We start from the raw sequence: 22,598 nt of genomic DNA, 5'->3' as shown, positions 1-22,598 counted from the left end.
GGGAAAGAGTAATAGAAGCTACATTAAGAGGAGAGGTGACGATTAACGAGCAGCAGTATGATTTCGTGCCACGAAAGAGCACCACAGACGCGATGTTTGCTTTGAGAATGCTGATTGAGAAAGATAGAGAAGGCCAGAAGGAGTTACATTTAGAGAAAGCATATGACAGGGTGCCGAGAGAGGAGGTGTGGTATTGTATGAGGAAGTCGGAAGTTGCAGAGAAGTATGTAGGAGTGGTGCAGGATATGTATGAGGGCAGTGTGACAATGGCGAGGTGTGCAGTTGGAATGACAGATGGGTTCAAGATGGAGGTGGGATTACATCAAGGATCGGCTCTGAGCCCCTTCTTGTTTGCAATGGTGATGGACAAGTTGACGGACGAGATCAGGCATGAGTCTCCGTGGACTATGATGTTGCGGATGACATTTTAATCTGTAGCGAGAATAGTGTGCAAGTTGAGGAGAGCCTGGAGAGGTGGAGGTATGCACTGGAGAGAAGACGATTGAAAGTCAGTAGGAGCAAGACGGAATACATATGCGTGAATGAGAGGGAGGACAGTAGAATGGTGAGAATGCAAGGAGTAGAGGTGACAAAGGCATATGAGTTTAAATACTTGGGGTCAACTGTCCAAAGTAATGGCGAGTGCAGAAGAGAGGTGAAGAAGAGAGTGCAGGCAGGGTGGTGTGGGTTTGAGAAGAGTGTCAGGGGTGATTTGTGACAGAAGGGTACCAGCAAGAGTTAAAGGGAAGGTTTACAAGAAGGTTGTAAGACCATCTATGTGGGAGACAGTGGCACTGACGAAAAGACAGGAGGCAGAGCTGGAGGTGGCAGAGTTTAAGGTGCTAAGATTTGAATTTGGAAGTGACGAAGAAGGACATGATTAGGAACAATTATATTAGAGGGACCGCTCAGGTTGTATGGTTTGGAGACAAAGCAAGATTGAGATGGTTTGGACATGTATGGAGGAGAGATGCTGGGTATATTGGGAGAAGGATGCTGAATATGGAGCTGCAAGGGAAGAGGAAAAGAAGAAGACCAAAGAGGAGGCTTATGGATGTGGTGAGGGAAGACGTGCAGGTGGCTGGTTTGACAGAGGAAGGTGCATAGGACAGGAAGAAATGGAAACGGATGATCCACTGTGGCGACCCCTAATGGGAGCAGCCGAAAGTAGTAGTAGTAGTAGTAGATCTTTGTGAGAGAAGGATATAAAATTGAAACGGGATAACAAAATTATATGGCAGCCACTGTCACCACGGAGACCTGGTAGGAGGACCGACTGCATGTGCACACTAGGGAGACTCACATGACACCATTCACACACAGAAAAAGAGAAAGGAGAAGACATCATTCAGAGAGAGAGAAAAGACGTGAGAGAAGAGAACAGTTTGCAATAGTCAATCTATACGCTATAATCTCGTCGGCAGAACAGTGCTTGGTAAATTCATTGAGACAGAAACTGACCTGCCATGCAGTACAGGTTGTGAAGCACTGAAAGGCAACTAATTGTAGGCTAAGGCAAAAAGATGAGTTTTAAGTTTGGATTTAGAGGGCTCAACAGACTCTGATTGTCTGATGGTAGCAGGCAGGTTAGTCCACCAGAACGGGGCCCGATAGGAAAAGGCCCTGCCATCAGCTTACTTCTTTTTAACTTTTGGTGCACACAGGAGCCCTGTATTTTGAGAGCAAAGAGCTCAAGGTGGAATGTAAAGTTTAAGGAGAACAGACAGTTAAGATGGGGCAAGCCTATTTAGGATTTTATGTCAATAGAAGCGCCGTGAATTCTGACCTAACATGGATAGGAAGCCAATGATGGGAGGCAAGAATTGGTGTAATACAGTCAAATTTGCTAGATTTAGATAGGATTCTAGCTGCAGCATTCTGAACCATCTGAAGACTGATTTTAGCTATGTTACGTAAGTGGAAAAAAGGCAGTCTTGGTGATTTCTTTAATGTGCTTATCAAAGGAGAGGCTGGGATCAAACGGAACACCAAGATTTTTGGCTGCCACACTTTGTGAAATCAGAGTTGTCGATTTTTATCATTACTTGATCAAATTGGTGTCTGTGTCTAGCAGGGCCATTTACCAGCATCTCTGTTTTATCCGAATTTAGAAAGTTTAGTGACATCCACTTTTTCACAGCAGCCAATCAGGCCTCTAAATTAGTCATTTGAGTATGATCATCAGCCCTTAGACACATACAGCTGAGTATCATCAGCATAGCAATGGAAATTTATTCCATAACTGCATATAATTTGGCCAAGAGGTGAAATATAAAGAGGGAAAAATAGAGGGCCAAGAACTGAGCCCTGAGGTACATCATATTTAACGTCAGAGAATTTTGACATAATATTACTATAGCAGACACATTGTGTTCTTCCAGATAAGTAGGACTTAAGCCAAGAGAGAGCTAAGCCAGAGACACCAAAATTGCAATTTAATAGTATATAGTGATCAATGGTGTCAAAGGCTGCGCTGAGGTCCGGCAGTAGAAGCACAGAAGTGGAATCAAGAGTCCCATAGCTAGTAAATGATCGTTCACCGCTCTGATCAGAGCAGCTTCAGTGGAGTGACAGGCCCTGAAAGCTGATTGAAAAGGTTTATATAGATGATTTTCTTCTATATGGGTCAAAAGTTGAGACGAGCTGCATGAACGGCTGTGTGCACACAAACACTTAGACACACAAGCGCTCACTGTCATACAGACACACTAAGAAATGCAATGTTCACAAACACACATACCAAGCACCAAAGTTGGGAAAATATCAAAACATTACTTATTCATATCCTGTTATCATTGGTTTATTACTTCTCCCTCCTATCCGTTCTAGTGTCATGTAGCAAGCATCCTATCGCTTGTTGTTTCCTGTTGTTCTTGCAGATGTTCTGAAGGAGCTGGTTCTGCTGAGTCCGCATGATTTCCTGCACACCCTGGTCCCCTTCCTCCAGCATAACCACTGTACCTACCACCACAGCAACATCCCCAGTGAGTCTCTTCTCCTCTACACCTCCTCAGCCTCTCTCCTCTTCCCTGCTCATCTCTCTTCTCCCCTTCTACTCATTGCTACATGTCCTCTCTCCACCTCTCTGTCCTCTTCTTCCTTTTTCACCACTCCTTGTCTCCTTCCCAGTCCCTGTTAGACTATCAGTCATCCAGTTTCCTAATGGCGTGTGTGTGTGTGTGTGTGTGTGTGTGTCTGTGTGTGTGTGTGTGTGTGTGTGTGTGCGTTTGTGTGTGTGTATTTGTTCCCAGTGTCGTTCGGTCCCTATCTACCATGCAGAGAGAACATCAAGCTGATGGGGGGCAAGAACAACATTAGACCCCCCAGACCAGAGCTCAACATGTGTCTACTGCCCTCCATGGTGGAGACCAGTAAGGTGGGAGCCTTCGCCCTGGTCTTCTTCACCGAACAACATCCACAGCTAGCTCAACAGTCACGTTGGGTTATTATTGTCATTTTTAGAAGTAGTTGCAATAATCGTAGTGGTATTGCTGTTGTTGTTATAACTTGGTCACATTTGCACGTTTCAATACGAGGTTTTCAAAATGCATAATGGGTAAAAGAGAAAGAACAGTGTTGTGAAATGAGCAACAAGAATAGAAGACTAACAATATGTAGGAGTCAAAAGAATAGCAATACAAGATAAAATGAATGCAATAATACAATCAGAAAAATGGAATGAAATAATAGACTGTATGATTGGAAAGATAAAAGGGACATTCAAAAAGATACTTGCACATTTTGAAGTGTCATCGATTGTCTGCAATAAGTAAACCAAAGTGTGGAAGACAACGTGAAGTGAAAATTGATCTCCCCCCTTCTTTTTTTTTTCCTTGTTGGCTCATTTTGCCAGTTGTAATGTTATACAGCTATTCAACAAACGTATGCAAAAAAACCCTCAAATTTAATTCATTTGATTTTTATTATTTTATGTCGAAATCTAATCACCCTAACACCTCATCTAAAACAGACGAGTTTAGCCTCCGGGTAGTGTAGCACTCTGTTCCACTGCCTACCAACATGGGGATCGCCATTTCGAATCCCCGTGTTACCTCTGGCTCGGTCGGACGTCCCCACAGACACAATTGGCCGTGTCGGAAGCCGGATGTGGGTATGTGTGCAGGTCGCCGCACTAGCGCCTCCTCTGGTTGGTCGGGGCGCCTGTTCAGAGGGGAGGGGGAACTGGGGGGAATAGCGCAGTCCTCCCCCGCCGCACTACGTCCCCCTGGTGAAACTCCTCACCGTCACATGAAAAGAAGCGGCTGGCGACTCCACGTGTATTGGAGGAGGCATGTGGTAGTCTGCAGCCCTCCTCGGATCAGCAGATGGGTGGAGCAGTGACCGGGATTGCTTGGAAGAGTGGGGCAATTGGCCGGATACAATTGGGGAGAAAAAAAAGGGGGGGGGAATAAATAAATAAAACAGACAAGTTTTAATGATTGCGCCACCAAGTTTGAGTGGGGCGGCAAGCAGCATTCCAACCAGTGATATCATACAATGTTTTGCACCGTCCAATCAAATCACATCCCTTCCGATGTTTAGTCCCGCCCTAATATCCTGTCTTACTTGGAACACGTATTGGCTGTGGTTGTGTAGTAAAGCGTCTGTGTGTGTGTTTGTGTTTTAGGGGAAGGATGAGGTGTACGACCGGATGCTGCTGGACTACTTCCTGTCCTACCACCAGTTCATCCACCTTCTGTGTCGTGTGGCCATCAACTGTGAGAAGTTCACCGACACCCTGGTCAAACTAAGTACGTATGAGTGCAAGTGTGGCCGTATGTGTGTCTGTTAATGTATGTGTATGCATGTGGCTGTTGTTTCTTTCTATGTGTATTTGATTTTCTGTGTATCTGAATATCTGTGACTGTTTGCTGGGTCCTGTCAGTTTAGTTGTGTTTTTTCTGTGTGCATTATTTTTCCTTAATCTATTTGTCCTAGATGTAGTTTGATCACTGTTGTGATTGTTCTGTTTTGTTTTTCCCTCTCAGGTGTCCTGATAGCATATGAAGGTCTGCCTCTTCACCTGGCCCTGTTCCCAAAACTATGGACAGAGCTCTGTCAATCACAGGTAACACACACACATACACACACACACACACACTCACACACTACAGACATGCGCATTTATAGATAGTGACGGATACATGTACAGATATGAGAGCAGGAGAGAAATCCCAGTTCCCTCTGACTTTTCAAACCCCAGCACCTACATTCCTGTTTTGGTCTGTTAAAGTTCTTGTGGAGTTTGGCGTCCGAGTGGTGTAGCGGTCTATTCTGTTGCCTACCAACACGGGGCTCAGCGGTTTGAATCCCCTTGTTACCTCCGGCTTGGTCAGGCGTCCCTACAGACACTATTGGCCATGTCTGCGGGTGGGAAGCTGTATGTGGGTATGTGTCCTGGTTGCTGCACTAGCACCTGCTCTGGTTGGTCGGGGCGCTTGTTCGGGGGGGAGGGGGAACTGGGGGGAATAGTGTGATCTCCCACGCGCTGCGTCCCCCTGGTGAAACTCCTCACTGTCAGGTGAAAAGAAGCGGCTGGCGACTTCACGTGTATTGGAGGAGGCATGTGGTAATTGGCCTAGTACACCTGGGGAGAAAAGGGGGGGGTCACAACAGTGGATAGAGGAAAAAATACGTCAAATCCAGGTATAAATGTAGCCAAACTACTTTAGAGAGGGGAGAGGAGGAGACATATCTGGTCACATTTAACGTGGTGTAAATGAAATGTTCATCCAGTCATCACACAGAAAGTACCTGAGCTGAAATGGATGGTTGTGTTGAAGAATACCATTTTAAATAACATAACCAACACCTGAATAAACCTCCTCTAGTATGAGCCACCATATCTTTAGATTTTCTGGTGCAATAACGTCACAGCCTCTTTTTTCTTTTGTATTTTTTATTAGACAGTGAAAGGCAAACAGGAAGTGGGGGAGGGAGAGAGGGGGGGGTATGACATGCAACATAGGTCACTGGCTGGAATCGAACTGGCGACATTTACAGCCATGTGGTATGCGCTGTAACTGTTTGGCTACGGAGGCGCCCCCAGTAACGTCACTGCTTAATAAAACCTGTTTGAAATATAACGTGAAACATTCACTTCTTATTTTTCTGTCATCTAGACCCTCTTCCACTCTTTTTTTTTGGATTAAGTCTTAAGTCTTAAGTCTTTCCTTTATGTCAGATTTTACGGCCGTCACTTTATGTTAAAAAGTTGTTTGCTTTTCTATTATAAGGAACTGTTTGGGGGTTTTTTTTTGGAATCACGTATCAACAGCATTTATTAATCATCTTTAGTTAGACAGTTTTATAAAGTGACCCATCTTTTCTGCATTTTACAGAGTAAATACAAAGAAAACAAAAAAAGAACATGGGGCATCTTTCCATTTGAGATAAAAGAAAAAAAGAAAGAGAAAGTACAAAAATCGTATTTGCATGAACAAATTTAAACAAAAGAAGGACTTTTTTGGGGAAATATACAATTTCCACTTCTCCCAAATTTTCTCAAATTTTTGTTTCCTCAAGTCTCATGGAGAAAGTTATTCTTTCCATCACAAAAATGTCGTAAATGATATCCAATGCTCAGCGTTTAAGGTTTTTATTTTTCAAAGCCATCCAGCATGCCGAATTTCGCCACAAGAGGACACTGTTACATAACCTCACACGAACAGGAACAGCTTTTGGATCCATGGAAACATAAAATCCGGGTGAAAATCAGTTTAAAAATCTGGGTATTTTTCAGTGAAAATCAGTAAAAACTGAAAACGCTGAGCCTTGATGATATCATACCAGTCCTCTATAGATGGGGTGTCTGGCTTAAGCCATTTCTTTGTAATTGCTTTTCTGGCAGCTATACTCAATATTCCAAATAAGTAACTTGTATTAATGTCTGTGGTTGTTGCATGTAATAGACCAAAGAGGAATTCATCCCAATTAAAAGTAATTTTTGTCCCAAATATAGTCACTAATTCTATATAAATCTTACGCCAAAAGGTATTTACTTTTGGGCAGGCCCAAATCAAGTGGTAGTGGTTGGCTTCTTGGGAGCCGCAATTTCTCCAGCAGCTGGAAGAGCCTTAGTGGTGAGATGCCTCAACAGGTGTGATAAAATATCTACTAATGCTCACCCAGCCAAACACTCTCCATGAGGTTGTGCTTGTTATCCTCCATTGAGATTTGAAATATTTTGTCCAAACTTCCTCTGGAATGGAACTGCTAGTTTTCCTTCCTCATTTTTGTTTTATGTAGGTGGTACTTGCTATCTTAATCTCCTGAAGTCCCCCGTATAGTTTAGAGATTATTTTAAGCCCTGAATCCATCCTACAGGCACTAAAAAAAACTTTCAATAAATTATTTTCAAATGCCTTTTGACTCTCTAACATAAAACCGTTAATGTGATAGCGTTCCTGAAGAAATCTATAAAAGTCACTATTATTTAACTGTTGTAGTCTTTTCAACATCTCAAAGTTGCTCAGCGTCCCCTGATTAAAAAGGTACAGTATAAGGAGAGGCCCTGATTAGTCAATCCTTTATAAATCGCATCTAATTTGTTTTGGGGTAAAGTCAAGGTTGTGAGAGCACCATCTCAGAATTCTTATCTCTTCAAACCAACCATTCTTAGTAATAATAGTATTTAGCCATGTTTTCAGAGATAAGTTAATCCACTTATTACCTATTCCCATTAAGTTTAATTAGTCTTTTATCCCCTATCCGTGCCTGAATTGGAACTGCCCCGGACATGTTTTCTTCAATTTCTTTCCATCTCGCTTGGTAATCCGAATTGCACCACCAAAACAAAATCCCCAGTTGGGCCGATATGTAATAATCCTCTTGACAGAGGAGTGCAAGTCCTCCCTTGTTCTTCGCCAGCTGAAGAGTTTTAAATCTTATCCTTGGTTTTTTTCCCTTGCCAAATGTACCGTGATATTTATTTATCCCATTCATTGAATTGTTTGTCAGTTATTTCAGTTGGAAGAGTTTGTAACAAATATAATACCCTGGGCAAGGCATTCATTTTTACTGATTCTATTCGTGACTCAAAACTTAATATTGGAATTAAATTCCATCTTTTTATGTCCTCCTTTATTTTATGACTTAACAAATTAAAGTTTAAGGTATGCAACTTTGTTAATTCTTTTGGGATGTTTACTCTCAGGTATCTCATGTGACCCAAATCCCAATTTAGTTGGATTTTAGTGCTTATGATCTGGCTAGGCCTGTAATAGAAACTTAATCTTTGAGTCTTTGGAATATTCAATTTATAACCTAACACAGAACCAAAGTTATCTAAGAGTGACCATATTTTCCGAACTGAGCTCTCATGGTTTGACAAGGAAACTAAAATGTCATCTGCAAATAGAGAAATTTTATGTTCTTGACCTAGCATTTTTATACCTGTAATACTTTTGTCCTGAATGATCCCTGGCTTAACGCTTCAGTAAATATTGCAATGAGTAATGGATTTGTTGGGCAGCCCTGTCTTGTCCCTCTTTCCAGGCTGAAAAAATTTGACATGGCTCCATTTATTTTTAGTCTCGCCTTTGGGCTATTATACAATGCTTGAATTGTTTTAATAGAAGTCTGGTGAAATCCAAAATTCTGTAGTACTCTATATAAAAACTCCCAATTGACCCGATCAAATGCTTTTTCTGTATCAAGATTCAGTAGTACTGCCTGGAGTTTATTTTTAGCTATGTGTTTAATTACATGTAACGTTCAGCAGATGTTGTCTTGTGTCTGCCGTTGCTGAATAAAACCTGTCTGATCTAGACTTATTATTTGGGGGAGGATTTTTTTCTTCAATTCTTTTTGCCGAGATGTGGGTAAAGATCTTATAATCTTGGTTCAAAACACTTATCGGCCAATAGCTTCCACAGTCAAGTTTATCTTTACCCTCCTTTGGTTTCAAGGAGATCACTGCTTCACTCCAAGATGGGGGAATTGTACCAGTTTTGAGCACATGGTTATATCTGACCTTCATTCTAGGGATCAACAGATCTTTCATTTCCTTTTACCACTCCCATGGAAAACCATCCGGTCCTGCTGCCTTATTGGGTTTTAAATTTGATATTGCCTTTTTGATTTCCTGATCCGTAATTTCACTAATTAGAAGCTTATTTTGTTCATCCCTCACTTCAGGTAGTTTTATCGGGTCTAAAAACGCTTCCATCTCCGATTCATCTATTTAGGGCTGTGTATATAGTTTTTTTGGAAAATATTTCAAATGATTGTTGTATATCTTTTAATTTGCAGTATATGGAATTTGTTGTTGAGTCCTTTATTTTATAAATTGTGTTTTCTGCATGTTGTTTTTTAGTTTATAAGCAAGTAGTTTTGCCAATTTTACTCCCGCTTCATAGTTTCTTTGCTTAAGAAAGAGCAGCTTTTTTTTTAATGTCATTTGGGTGGATTTCATTTAATTCATTCTTTTTTCCTGTCTATTTCTATTTTTATACCTTGATTCAGTGTCTTTTTTATGCATGTTTTCAAAAAAATTTTAAATTCCGTTTGTAACTGGTCCAATTTTTCTTTTCCCTGCTTTTTTAAATTGGAACAATAGCCTACAATTTTCGCCCTAAGAACAGCTTTACACGCATCCAAAAGAATCAGTGGTGACACTTCCTCTTTGTCATTTTGATCAAAGTAGTCTTTTAAATCCATCCTTATTTGATTTTCATATGATTTAGAATCCCTGCGTTTAACCTCCAGATAGTGCTCTTCTTTTCAGAACCTAACGTTACATCCATAGATATTGGGGTATGATCTGACAAGTCCATGGTCCTAATATTGCAATTTATCACCCTATATAAATCTCTTTGAAACATAAAGAAATAGTCAAGTCTAGAGTAGACAGAATGCAGGTGAGAAAAAAAGGTAAAGTCTCTCTTTGTCAGATTTAGATCCTTCCACATGTCTGAGAGTCCCAGTGCCCCCATCATTAATTTTATGTTTTTTTCTCTCCTGTGTAGTGAGGTTTCGATGTATCTCGGATCTGGTGAAGTCTAACACTAAAGTCTCCCCCACAAATTAGGATACCCTGGGCCTCAGGGTAGTAATTCAAAGATTTGTTTGTAAATTTTCCATCCAGATCCTGGAGGGGCATAAACATTCAGAAAAAGTAACTAAAACACCCTGCAGGTATCCTCGGACCAGTACAAATCTCCCCTCAGTACCTTCATTTCATATGTGCACTCAAAGTTTAATTTACTAGAAATTGGAGTTGCTACCCCTCTCTTAGAACCTTGACTACAGGAAGATGAGTGTTGATTAAATCTGCATAAGTTTTTCGTGTTCTGGTACTGTTAAATGCGTCTCTTGTAGGAGAGCTACTTCTACTCCCTCCCTCTTTAATTTTGACAGAACTTTGTTCCGCTTAATTGGATTTCCCAGACCATTCACATTATAAGTAGTTACTTAAATTGCCTTGATACTCTACATTGTGTCTTTTCAAGTATATTTCCTGCCCCCAATAGTCCTATATTTAAATTGTATCTTACACCCCTGGTGCTATAAGGAACAGTAGCACAAACATAATCAATAACCATCAACACAGTAACAAAATAATGAAACAAATCTCAAGTAACAACTTTGACTTCCAATATTAAGGCCTCTCTCTTTTGACTCTGATGGAAGGTGAGTATGGAAGGAAAGTCTCTTCCTCCTAGCAGTGAAAGGGGGCCCTCTTCAGCCTTTGAACTGATGTACTATAGGTCCATAATGTTCCGTAAGAGGTGTCCCGACCCTAAATCTATCCTCTTTTTGCCCTTAACTTTATCCTCCTCATAGGTTCAGTAACGTATTGGGAAATAAGTTTGATAATATAATCTGTCTCATATCATTAATCTCAGCACTGTTTCAAAATCTTGGGCTATATACACACACACACACACCTTAGGCAGAGGTGGATACCTGCGCAAAGAGATTTAGAGTGCCGCTGGGGGTGCGCATGTCCCAGCTGCACTTCTTCACTGTGAGAGGATGGGATCCGGTGGCAAGGGGGGCCCCAAGACAACCAGCACTCATCCACAGCTGCCGGAGGCTGCCGGAGCTCCAGTCTGTCAGAGGACCGCCTATCGTGCGCCGCCATGCATATTGCTTTTCTCTCAGGGTGTGCTCCCCTAGCCTTTGTTGACCTACACTTACCCACAAGGCAGTGGGACAGTGGTTTGTCAATGCCAGGGCATAGCCACTTCACATGGGCCTGTGCATTAGACCTCTGGGGACCGCTGTAACCCCGAGATCCCCTACAGTTTAGCCAGGGACCGCAAGGTACCCAGTTACCGTGTGTGGCCATGAGGAGGCACTGCAGGAGTCTTGGCGGTAGAGAGGCTATGTACCGGCAGGGGAGACTTACGCCCTCGGCTCCTCTTTTCACCCCCAGAAAGGAGGGCTAGCCGGCGGCAGTAGCTGAAAGCAGAGAGTAGCAAGCAGCATGCGGCATGCACTAACTACAAGCACTACTACCCCAGTACTACTGCACTGACGCATCACACACGCCCTGTGCACTGCACCCACCCACCCACACACACACACACACACATACATACATATATACATACACACATATACATACCAATACATACATATTTTGTATGAATTTACCAATCACTGTTCTGCCGACGAGATTATAGCGTATAGATTATGACTAATTGATTATGACTATTGCAAACTGTTCTCTTCTCTCACATGTCTTTTCTCTCTGAATGGTATCTTTGCCTTTTTCTTTTTCTGTGTGTGAATAGTGTCATGTGAGTCTCCCTTATGTGCAGTCGGTCCTCCTCCCAGGTCTCTGTGGTGATGGTGGTCGCCACCTGGACGCTGCCTGGCATTCCTTTTTTCTTTTTCCTCCTTGATGATGCTGGTCACGTGGCTTGGGTCTTGGGCTGATCCGGTGGCGTCTGGACACTGCTTGGCATCCTGTGCATCATATTCTTCATAAATTTTAAAAGTCCATTATAATTCTGTTTATCCTCTTTCAATGTTGAATTGTGTAAACACAACATCCATTGCACGTTGTCTGTCTTGGGAGAGAGATCCCTCTGCTGCGCTCCCTGAGGTTTCTCCCTATTTTTTCTCCCTGTTAAAAGGTTGTTTTTTTTTTTAGGGAGTTGTTCCTTATCATCCAATGTGAGGGTCTAAGGACAGGATGTTGTTTTGCTGTAAAGCCCCCTGAGGCAAATTTGTAATTTTGTGATATTGGGCTACACAAATAAAATTGACTTGACTTGACATATACACACATACAGTACATATACATACATAGCATACACACATGTACATACACATACATACATACGTACATACACATACATGTACATACACATACACACACACACACACATATATACACACATACACATAGTACACATACATACATTACACATGTACATATACACATATAAACATACACACTTAAATACACATACATTCATTCATATACTATATATATAGATAGATAGACAGACAGACAGACAGATATATACATGCACACATACACATACATACACATATTTCTATCGTAGCAGAAGTACTTAAGTGTCCCGATGCCGGAATGCCTCGAGCCGCTCCTTGAAGCCTTGCCTGGAGCTTGTATTATCCCGGTTTCCTCGCTTTCCGCTAGATCACCAAGTCAGCTGGTTGATCCGTTCCAAAAGGGAAGTTGGATTTTTCAGAACAGTCACAGGTGTCCCCCTCTCTGCCGTCTCCGCTGTTGCCTCCTCTGCCGTGTTGTACACCACTGTGCCACCCTGATAAAACACTCTCAGTCTGGCTGGGAATGGGGTCTGGAATCTTATTTTTCTTTCCTTGAGCACAGCTTTTGCTTCTGCGTATTCCCTCCGCCTCCTCAGCAGCTGCGGAGTATAGTCATGATCCAAATATACACTTTTTCCTTGAAAATCGAATCCTTTTTTCGGCCAAGCTCTTTTAAGCACGTCTCCTCCCTCATTCTGTAACTTGAAAACTTGACCACAATTGATCGTGGTGGGGCTTCAGTCGGCGGTTTCGCAGCGAGTGACCGGTGCGCGCTCTCAATATTTAGCGCTGTAGAAGAGGGGAGTTCCAGACCTTTTATTAATAAATCTTCCACGAAGGTAGACATTGTTGTCGTGCTTTCTTCAGCTCCTGCTTTTATTCCATATATTCTGACATGGTTGCGTCGTGAACGCCCCTCTCTAAATCGGTCATTTGAGCCTGCATTTGCATATGGAGCTTCACCAGCTCTGACCAAACATCCTCCGCTGATTGGATTTGAGTCTGAGCCGTGTTGATTCGCTCCTCTGCTTCTTCCACCCTTTTGTAAATTTTATTACTGTCTTCTCTTATCGCATTTAATTGCTGACTGCAGTCCTTTCTGAAATCACATAGCTCTTTCAGGATCAAGCCCAGGTTAACATCATGGTTCGGCTCTAAGTTCATGACCGGCTGGCTGCATGTCGTCCTCCATATTGCCACTAGCTTGTGAAAGTTTGTCCTCTTCTTCCTCGTATTTTTTACTTTGTGCGAGACATTTCTTCCCCATTTTAGGGAGTTTCGTTCGCCCGCTGTAGCTACACTTGCTTTAACACGTTTTTAAGAAAAATCGTGTTATATTGGGCAACTTTTAAACTTGGCTGTTGGGAACCTATCGCTTCATGCTGCCATCACCTAGTGACCTAGACCGGAAGTCAAGGAACTGGTTTTTAATGGAGGTACTCCTGAATCCAAATTAAATCTGATTTCTTTATGCATGCTCAATAATCCGGGTAAGGAAATCACAGAAAATTGAATCAGTTCATCTGGATACAACGTTTAGTGGGAGAAATGTTTCATCACCCATCTAAGTGACCGCCTCAGTCTCAACTGACTGCAAGTATCCCCACCCTTATAAACAATATAGTGGCATAATGACCGAAACCAATTGGTTTCATATGCAAATTAGCGTGACCTTTAACTAGAGTTACAATGGCCATGTGTACTATTCACAGAGGATTGGGGGGCAATTACAATCACAGCATGTAGATGGGTGTAGACTGTGGAGTCCTGGCCTGACATGTTAGCTGTTCTGTGTTGTGCCATCCTTTTGGCCAGCGTCTGTTTGGTTTCCCTGAAGTACAAGTCACGGCAATCTTCCTGCCACTTAACAGCGTACACTATATTGCTCTGTTTGTGCCGGGGGACCCAATCCTTGGGGTGGACCAATTCCTGGCGCAGCGTGTTTTGGGGTTTGAAAGCAACCGAGATGCGTTGATTGGAAAATACACGTCTCAACTGTTCCAAAGCTCCCACCACATACGGATTCACCACTGGTTTACGCTTAGACAGCTGTTGTCCTTCTCCTCTCTTCGATTGGCTGGTGCACTGTTTGGGCATCTTCCTGGCTTTGACAAACGCCCAGTTAGGATAACCACACTTAAACAGGGCCTGTTTGATGTGGGATTTCTCCCCTTCCCCGGCCGCTGTGTCAGTGGGCACGTTGTCAGCTCGGTGGTACAGCATCCTGGTGACTCCTAGTTTGTGTTCCAGTGGATGACGAGAGTCAACCCTTAAATACTGATCAGTATGTGTTGGTTTACAGTAAACATCAACAATCAGATGTCCCCCATCACCAATTGCAATTTCACAATCAAAGAAGGCTAACCTGTCGTATTTCCCTGGTGAACTTGATGTGGTTGCCCACCAAGTTAATGTGGTCGGTGAAATGTGGTAGGTCCTGAGATTTAATTTTCACTCAGGTGTCGTCCACAAATCTGAACCAATGGCTAGGTGGTGTCCCAGGATAGGACATCAGAGCCCTCTTTCCCACTTCCTCCATATACAAGTTGGCCACTATTGGTGAAACTGGGGATCCCATAGCACACCCATGCCTCTGCGTATAGTACTGCCCCCTGTATGTGAAGTATGTGGACTGAAGACACAGTTTCAGGAGCAGATACACCTGGTCAGTGTTAAGGGCGGTCCTATTGCTAAGGGTGGCGTCGTTTTGTAATTTCATATGGACTACCTCCTCTACTGCATCAACAGGAACGCACGTGAGGAGAGACTTAACATCATAAGACACCATTATTTCATCCCCCTCCATAATGATGTCCCTCACCTTATCCACAAAATCTGTAGTGTTCTGAATGTGATGTTCATTACTGCCTACCAACGGGTTAAGAATAGATGCCAGAAACTTATAGGTCACTGAGTTAATCATATGAACAATAGGCCGTAATGGCACATCCTGTTTATGTGTCTTAGGTAAACCATACACTAGGTGTAGCTTCCCTTGGGTATAATCTGTGGTACAAAATTCTGTCAATAGCGTTGTCCTGTTCTAACAGCTTCAGACAATCTATCACCTTTTTCTTGTAACCACTGTCTGGATTTCGTACTTACCAAGAGTCATGTGTGCATTCCTCTCATCTCTGCTGATGTTGGATGTGGCAGCTTCACATTGGAATTCAGGGGAATTTAAACATATGGCAATGTTTGACAAGGAAAAGAGAAATTGTGTTTTAACACACTGTAAATGTCCAGTGTACATTAATATCCAGCCAAATGCTATTTCTCATACTGCTTCTTATATTCACAGATGGACGGATAGTACCCCCCCCCCTTTTGTCCCCGATTGTGCTTGGCCAATTACCCCACTCTTCCGAGCTGTCCTGGTTGCTGCTCCACCACCCACCCAACCACCCCCCCCCGCCGATCCAGTAAGGCCTGCAGACTACCACATGCTTACTCCGATACATGTGGAGTCGCCAGCCGCTTCTTTTCACCTGATAGTGAACAGTTTCACCAGGGGGACGTAGCGCGCAGAAGGATCATGCTATTTCCCCCAGTTCCCCTTCCGCCCCCGAACAGGCGCCCCGACTAACCAGAGGAGGCGCTAGTGCAGCAACCAGGACACATACCCACATCTGGCTTCCCACCCGCAGACATGGGTAATTGTGCCTGTAGGGGGACGCCTGACCAAAGATAGATCAGCATCAGAATACTTTATTCATCCCCGAGGTAGTACTTTTTATGCCTTTATAAGCAAGTAAGCAAGCAAAATTTTATTTATATAGCACTTTTAAAAACGTACAGTTACAAAGTGCTTTACACTCCATACACAAAAAATGAATAAATACATAAAATAAATTGAATGATTATAAACACATGACATTGGGAGTAACACCAAACTAAAAAAATTAAACAAAACAGAAGTCAAGGGTGGGAATCTATAAAAAGGCATGCCTGAAAAGATAGGTTTTTAGAAGCTGCTTAAAACAGTCCAAAGATTCAGCAAATCTAATGGATTGGGGGAGGTTATTCCAGAGGCTTGGGGCCAAGACTGCAAAGGCGTGGTCACCTTTTGTTTTGCAGTTGGAGTGAGGAATGGATAAAAGACCGAGGTCTGAGGATCGGAGTGGGATGAGAAATGAGAAGATCAGAAATATAACTGGGGAAAAGCTCATGCAGTGCTTTAAATGTAATCAATAAGATCTTATAAGTTATTCTGAATTTTACAGGAAGCCAATGGCGGGATGCAAGAATAGGAGTAATATGGGACCTATGGCTAGTTCTGGTTAGTAGTCTAGCAGCTGCATTCTGAACCAGCTATAAACAATTTAAAGTAGCTTTGTTGAGGCCAGAGTAGAGGGTGTTACAGTACTCTGGATGGAAGAAAATGAAAGTCTGAATTAATTTTTTGATATCGTTAAAAGACAAAATATCTCTGATTTTTACAATATTTCGTAGCTGAAGAAAACAAGATTGGACAAGCTTAGTAACCTGGTGATTGAAAGACCTTTTCTGGTCAAAGATGATACCAAGATTTTTAGTGGTAGGTTTGATATTTGAAGTAGACCAATAAACTGATCAACTGCAGTGGCGAAGTTCTCAGGACCAATTAAGAGAACTTCAGTTTTGACAGGGTTTAGATGGAGGAAATTAAGGGACATCCAGTCTTTGGTGGCAGCTAAGCAATCATGGAGGGAGGACAGTTGATTCAGGTTATTGGGTTTGGCAGAGAAATAGATCTGAGTATCATCAGCATAACAGTGGTATGACATGTCTTGAAAGTGACTAAACAAATGACCCAGAGGAAGCATGTATAAAGAGAAGAGGATTGGCCCAAGAACAGACCCCTGGGGGACTCCACACAGTAGGGGAGCTGACGAGGATACAAGATGGTTAATAGAAACATAAAAATATCTATTTGTCAGATAAGGGCGAAACCAATTTAACGCTGTACCAAAAATGCCAACCCAGTTCTCCAACCTTATCAAGTAAGATGGCATGATCGATGGTATCAAAGGCAGCAGTTAAATAAAGAAGAATGAGAATAATTTATTCACCTTTATCAGCATGCATTAGTAATGCAGTCTCAGTACTATGCTTGTGACGAAAGCCGAACTGAAATTTATCAAAAATGTTATGACCCTCAGCCAGCTGCAGGATTTGGTCTGCAACAATTTTTTCAAGGATTTTGGATAAGAAAGAAAGCTTGGAAATGGGGCTATAATTCTCTACCCTTGCCGAATCAAGGAGGGTTTTTTGAGGAGGGGCTGAACACATGCAATTTAATAAGTACTATAAGCTTATGGTAATATCAAACAGACTTAAGTCACATGATCTAAAACTTCATATATAATTTTATTAATATGAATATTTCAAAGTTTTCATATACAGAGGGAACGCGGAACTCAACACATTTAATCAAGTCTGGGTAAAACTAATATGGCCTTTAAACGGGTTGTGTAAGTCCTGCTAGCGTGACACAGTCTGGATAGGAGACTAGTTCATTCACCCTGTCTTCCTTTCAGTCTGCACTAGCTAACACCTGCGTCAAACAGCTGTGTGAGGATCCGGCTTTCTCCGAGTACATGAAGTGCATCCTGATGGACGAGAGGACCTTCCTCAACAACAACACGGCCTATTCATTCCTCACCTGCTTTCTGCACAAGGTAGAGTGATATGTGTGCATCTGTCTAGGAGGGTGTTTTTTTGTGTATGCCTATTTCTATGTGTGTCTCTGTCATGTCTGTGTAAGTGCAAGAGTTTGTCTGTCCTTGTGTGTCTGTGCATATCATGACTCAGTCCTTGTGTTATTATGTGTGTGTGCGTGCGTGCGTTTTGTGTACCCAGGTCCAGGGTCAGGTTCTCTCTGGTTCCAGCTGTTCTAACCTGCTCAGTGTTCTTGTGACCAACCTGCTGAGTGAAGAGAGCAGCCTGCAGCCTGAACTTGCCGCTCACCGCCTGGAGCTCCACAAGACCAGCACGCTTCTCAATGCTGTACGCGCACACATACACCGACACGCACAAAACATAAATGCAGCCGGATTACAGCAATCTGATCGTGCACATCACTGTTAAATCACACCATGCAGTTTTACCTGTCTAGTCATTTTTATAGTCTGTGTGGATTGTTGTATTCTTCCAAGTTGGGCACTTAAATAATACATTTATCTTGAACAACAACAACAACTTAGTTTTATATAGCACCTATCAAGGAACCCAAGGATGCGTTACACTCCATAAGAACAAAAAAAAAAAGATTAAAACAAAGATTAGAAAACTATAGACCAGGACTTCCGGATGGGACGTGTCATGGAGTAGACATGTAAACCACGAGGTCCCAACTTCTATACATAAATAAGTTATAATTAATTTAAATGGTCTGATTAAGTTACTTTTTTATTGTGATATTTTGACAGTCAACAAAAGTATTTTAGTTTTTGGAAGAAGTTACTCAAGAAGAGAACAACGGCCTATGAGAAGTTTGGAGTTCGGTGGTGAACCAGGGGACAGGATGGGAGAAGGAGACAGACTGGGTTTTTGGGGGGGGGCAAGAGAGTCGAGGCTGAGAAATAAGGCTGTGTTGTAGTGGGCTACCAGGCCATCTGTTGTGGTGTCGGGGGGGATCTGAGGTTATATTGGACACTATCATGTCAGTCGGGGCTGGTGCACTCGCAGTCTTGATGGTCCTGAATGTGATGGTACGTTTTGTGTGCTGCCTTGGGCTGGGGGACAGGAACAGCACAGTGGATAGCATGATGGTTAGCTATGGCAAGGTCCAGGCATTTCAAATGGAGGGGATTTGTACCAGTAGAGCACACTAGATCCAGAGTGTGACCTTTGGCATGGGTGGGACCTTGAACAGGCTGTGTGAAGTTAAAGCAGTCCAGTAATGACAGGAATTCAGCGGCAAACGTGCAGCCACTGGAGTCCATATGGATACTGAAGTCACCGAACAGGAGTGTAGATGGAGACATACAGCAGACAGAGGTGAGTAGCTCAGATAGCTCAGACATGAAGGTAGTGGAGGCTTTAGGGGGGGTGGTAAACAAGGACCACCTGAAGCTGTTTTGAACCAGCTAATGTGAAAGCAGCACACTCAAATGAGGAGACATTGAGTACTGGAAGTTCTTTAACCAGAATGTCAGCTCAGTGTATAATAGCCAGCCCACCACCACAACCCATGGAGCGAGGTTTCTGTATGTACGCATAGCCTGGGCGTGTGGCTTGAGTTAGTGTCACGAAGTCTTCTTGATTTTGCCATGTCTCATGTAGACATAGAAAGTGAATTTTCCTGTCCATGATGATGTCATGGATGAGTGGTGCTTCAGTGTTTAAGGGGCGAGTGTTCAGTAGCATAAATGTCGCAGCGTAGATGCTGAGGCAGGCGCTGTGGGAGGAGCGACACGGTCAACACAAACCAGGGGCTGCAGATTGCCAGAGTGAACAAGTAGTTTGTTGTGATGACGCCGATGTCACAGTGCGATAGAACGCCGGTCAGGCAGCACAGATGGGATAGCACGATCAGAGTAAACAAACGTACATCGGGAGGCCCTTTGGACATAGTGGGGGCGACGCAAGAGCCCGGGGGGAAGTAGTGTCAGCGAGGCGGTTTGGAGCGATGTGGCAGCTGAGGTTCGGATGTTACAATGCAAAGTCTTTTATGTACACCAATATCAGCAACAGAGGCGCGGCAGCTAGCTACTGAAGCCGGTAGCCAGAGAGGAGGACCACAGCAGCGCCGCAGCAGCGAAGCCAAAACAGGATGACGGGTCCAAAAGAGAGGTCGGGGATAGTCCCGGGATAGTGGCAGAGACTAGTCCGGTCGGGTAGTACCAGAGGGGATAATCCACGGTTTGTTGAGTACGCTGGTGGATCGCTAGCAGGCTAACAGCTGGTCAGCAGAGTAGGCGAAGTAAACAAGCTGCAGGTTTACAACGATCAACTGTTGGCAACACAAAAACTAAAATAGGATGTGACAGACAGCCAACAGTCCACAACAGAGCATATGTGAAATGAAAAGCACAGATTGAGAAGCGGCAACATTGCACGCCAGCGTCCTCTTCCTCTGCGTCTCAAAGAAAAGAACCTGAGTGTTGTGCGAGCCTTTTTGATTTACAGCATGCAGATTTTTTTTTCTTTTCGCTACAACTCAGTTTTTGTACCTGCATTACAATTGACCATCTGAGTTCAACCAGCATTTTTTCTTTTATTTCTCATATCCCAATTGTCATTCTAATGTGAAATGTGTAGCCAGTCACATATTAAGACCCCCTCATATAAACTGTTATCAGTAACACCACTGGAAGTTCACCAGAAGCGTTAAATAACGACTAAATAAGTGTTGCTTTTTTCTTCGCTCAAACCTTCCTCTCCTCACTCCCAGGACCTGCGGGCATTACTGTTGCTGTTGTCAGTGCACCCACCCCCGGCCCTGGACCCTGCCCTCGGCCCTGCTCTCCAGGAACTTCTCAGTAGATGTCGGCTGTGTGTCCAGAAACGCAGCGCACTGGAGCTGGAAGCCAAGGACCGCAAGGCTAAAGGTACAACATGCATCACACGCACACACACACACACACAGATATAAATACACATGCATCTGGAGCTGGAGGCCAAGTCTCAGGAGGCTAACCGCGAGATCACACTGGTCAAATCAAGTCGATTTTATTTGTATAGCCCAATATCACAAATTACAATTTTGCCTCAAGGGGCTTTACAGCAATAAAACATCCTGTCCTTGGACCCTCGCATCAGATAAGGAACAACTGCCTAAAAAAAGTCTTTAACATAGGAAGAAATCTCAGGGAGAGCAACAGCGGAGAGATCTCTCTCCCAAGACAGACAGATGTACAATGGATGTTGTGTTTACAGAATAAAACACAATTTACGGAATACAACATTGAAAGAGAATAACAGAAGTATAATGGAATTATAAGATATATGACGAATATGATGAGGAGGATGCCAAGCAGTGTCCAGATACTACCAGACCAGCCTAGGACCTGATCCATACGATCACCATTACCATGTTGACCAGGCAGGAGGAGACTACACATGCACACAGGGGAGACTCACATCACACCATTCACATACACGGGAGAAGAGGCAAGAACAAAACATAGGTCACACATTGAAACAGGATAACAAAATTATATGGATTTATGAAATATATAAAAAATGTGATAAGGAGGACACCAGGCAGTGCCCAGGTGGCTGGAGACCTGGAAGGAGAACAAGAGTACACATGCACATGGGGGAGACTCACATCACACAGTTCACATACACAGGAGAAGAGAAAAGAGAAAACGTCATTCAGAGAGAGAAAAGACGGGAGAAGAGAACAGTTTGCAATAGTTCATCTATATTGTATAAATCTCCTCAGCAGAACAGTGCTTGGTAAATTCATTGAGACAGATCGCTAGTGTGCGTTGCTGAACTCTGTCGACCGGAGCGGGAGAGGCATGCTGGCCTGTAGGACTACCAACAGGGCTGGTGAGGAGCGAAAACCGGTTTGCAGTCAGGAGAGGTGACTGCAGACCAGGCCACACAGGTGGCTTGCTCTTGCGAGCCTTCCCATGCCGGCAAACAGAGACAAACTCCGTCATATCTGCCGACAAGGCTGAGCTAGTGCTAACAATAGCAGGTGTGCTGTCAGGCCTGGGGCAAAGGCTATGGGGAGTGCCTTTCACAACTAATGTAATCCTAGCTGAAAGAAGCTGCTCTAACTCACAGACACATCTCTCTAATAGAGACAACCTATCTGTAACTGCTGAACAGTTGCCACACAACATCGTTTTAACGAGGCTGCTTTGGCTGCAAATGCAATAAAGCTAACTGCTAAGCTCGAAGCTAGTAAATAGACTAGGAGCGAAGAGGCTTCCTACTAAACTCAAGAGTCATTTGAGAAAGAAAACTAGCCAATCTAGCGATAAGTGAATTAAGCACAGAGATTTGTGATATCAGTAGGACAAATGAAGAGGTTAGCGCAGAATAAAGAGGAGAGAGCAAGAGAATCTCAGAGGTGAAGGCCAGAAACAGCCAGAAACAGCTGTCCCGTCAGAGCCTGCAGCACAGGTGGCGAAGTCAGTCTCCGGTAGTGGCAAGAACATCTTACACTGCTTCTGCCCGCTACTATCTGCCATCTGTGGACATCTTGCCAATAGACGTATCTGTTGTATAGTTTTACCCCAAGTTTAATTAAATAAATGAAAATAGCCTACATAAGATCAACAACTACGCCGCTCTGGTGGCCAAGCAGAATAAACCGCCGTTCTGGCAACCCGCTCGTCATGTGGCCGGGAGGTTCGTATCCCAGACTCGCCGTAACCGGTCCCGGCCAGATTGTCCACGGGGTA

General features: G+C 43.4%; 1 protein-coding gene across 1 annotated transcript in view; it reads left to right on the top strand.

Annotated features, from left to right (window-relative positions):
• Positions 1-22,598, top strand: part of usp34 (ubiquitin specific peptidase 34) — a 163,447-nt gene that overhangs the window by 138,161 nt on the left and 2,688 nt on the right. Inside the window, exons 71-77 of the mRNA XM_056279821.1 lie at positions 2,880-2,984; positions 3,252-3,376; positions 4,628-4,751; positions 4,989-5,068; positions 17,772-17,912; positions 18,094-18,240; positions 20,630-20,786. Of these exons, the coding sequence (XP_056135796.1) occupies positions 2,880-2,984; positions 3,252-3,376; positions 4,628-4,751; positions 4,989-5,068; positions 17,772-17,912; positions 18,094-18,240; positions 20,630-20,786 (879 nt within the window). The remainder of the gene's footprint in view (positions 1-2,879; positions 2,985-3,251; positions 3,377-4,627; positions 4,752-4,988; positions 5,069-17,771; positions 17,913-18,093; positions 18,241-20,629; positions 20,787-22,598) is intronic.

The sequence above is a fragment of the Lampris incognitus genome, chromosome 5 (assembly GCF_029633865.1).
Source record: "Lampris incognitus isolate fLamInc1 chromosome 5, fLamInc1.hap2, whole genome shotgun sequence".
Classification (NCBI taxonomy): domain Eukaryota; kingdom Metazoa; phylum Chordata; class Actinopteri; order Lampriformes; family Lampridae; genus Lampris; species Lampris incognitus.
The sequence above is the reverse complement of the archived record's forward strand: the minus strand, read 5'-3'. Positions and strand labels throughout refer to the sequence as shown.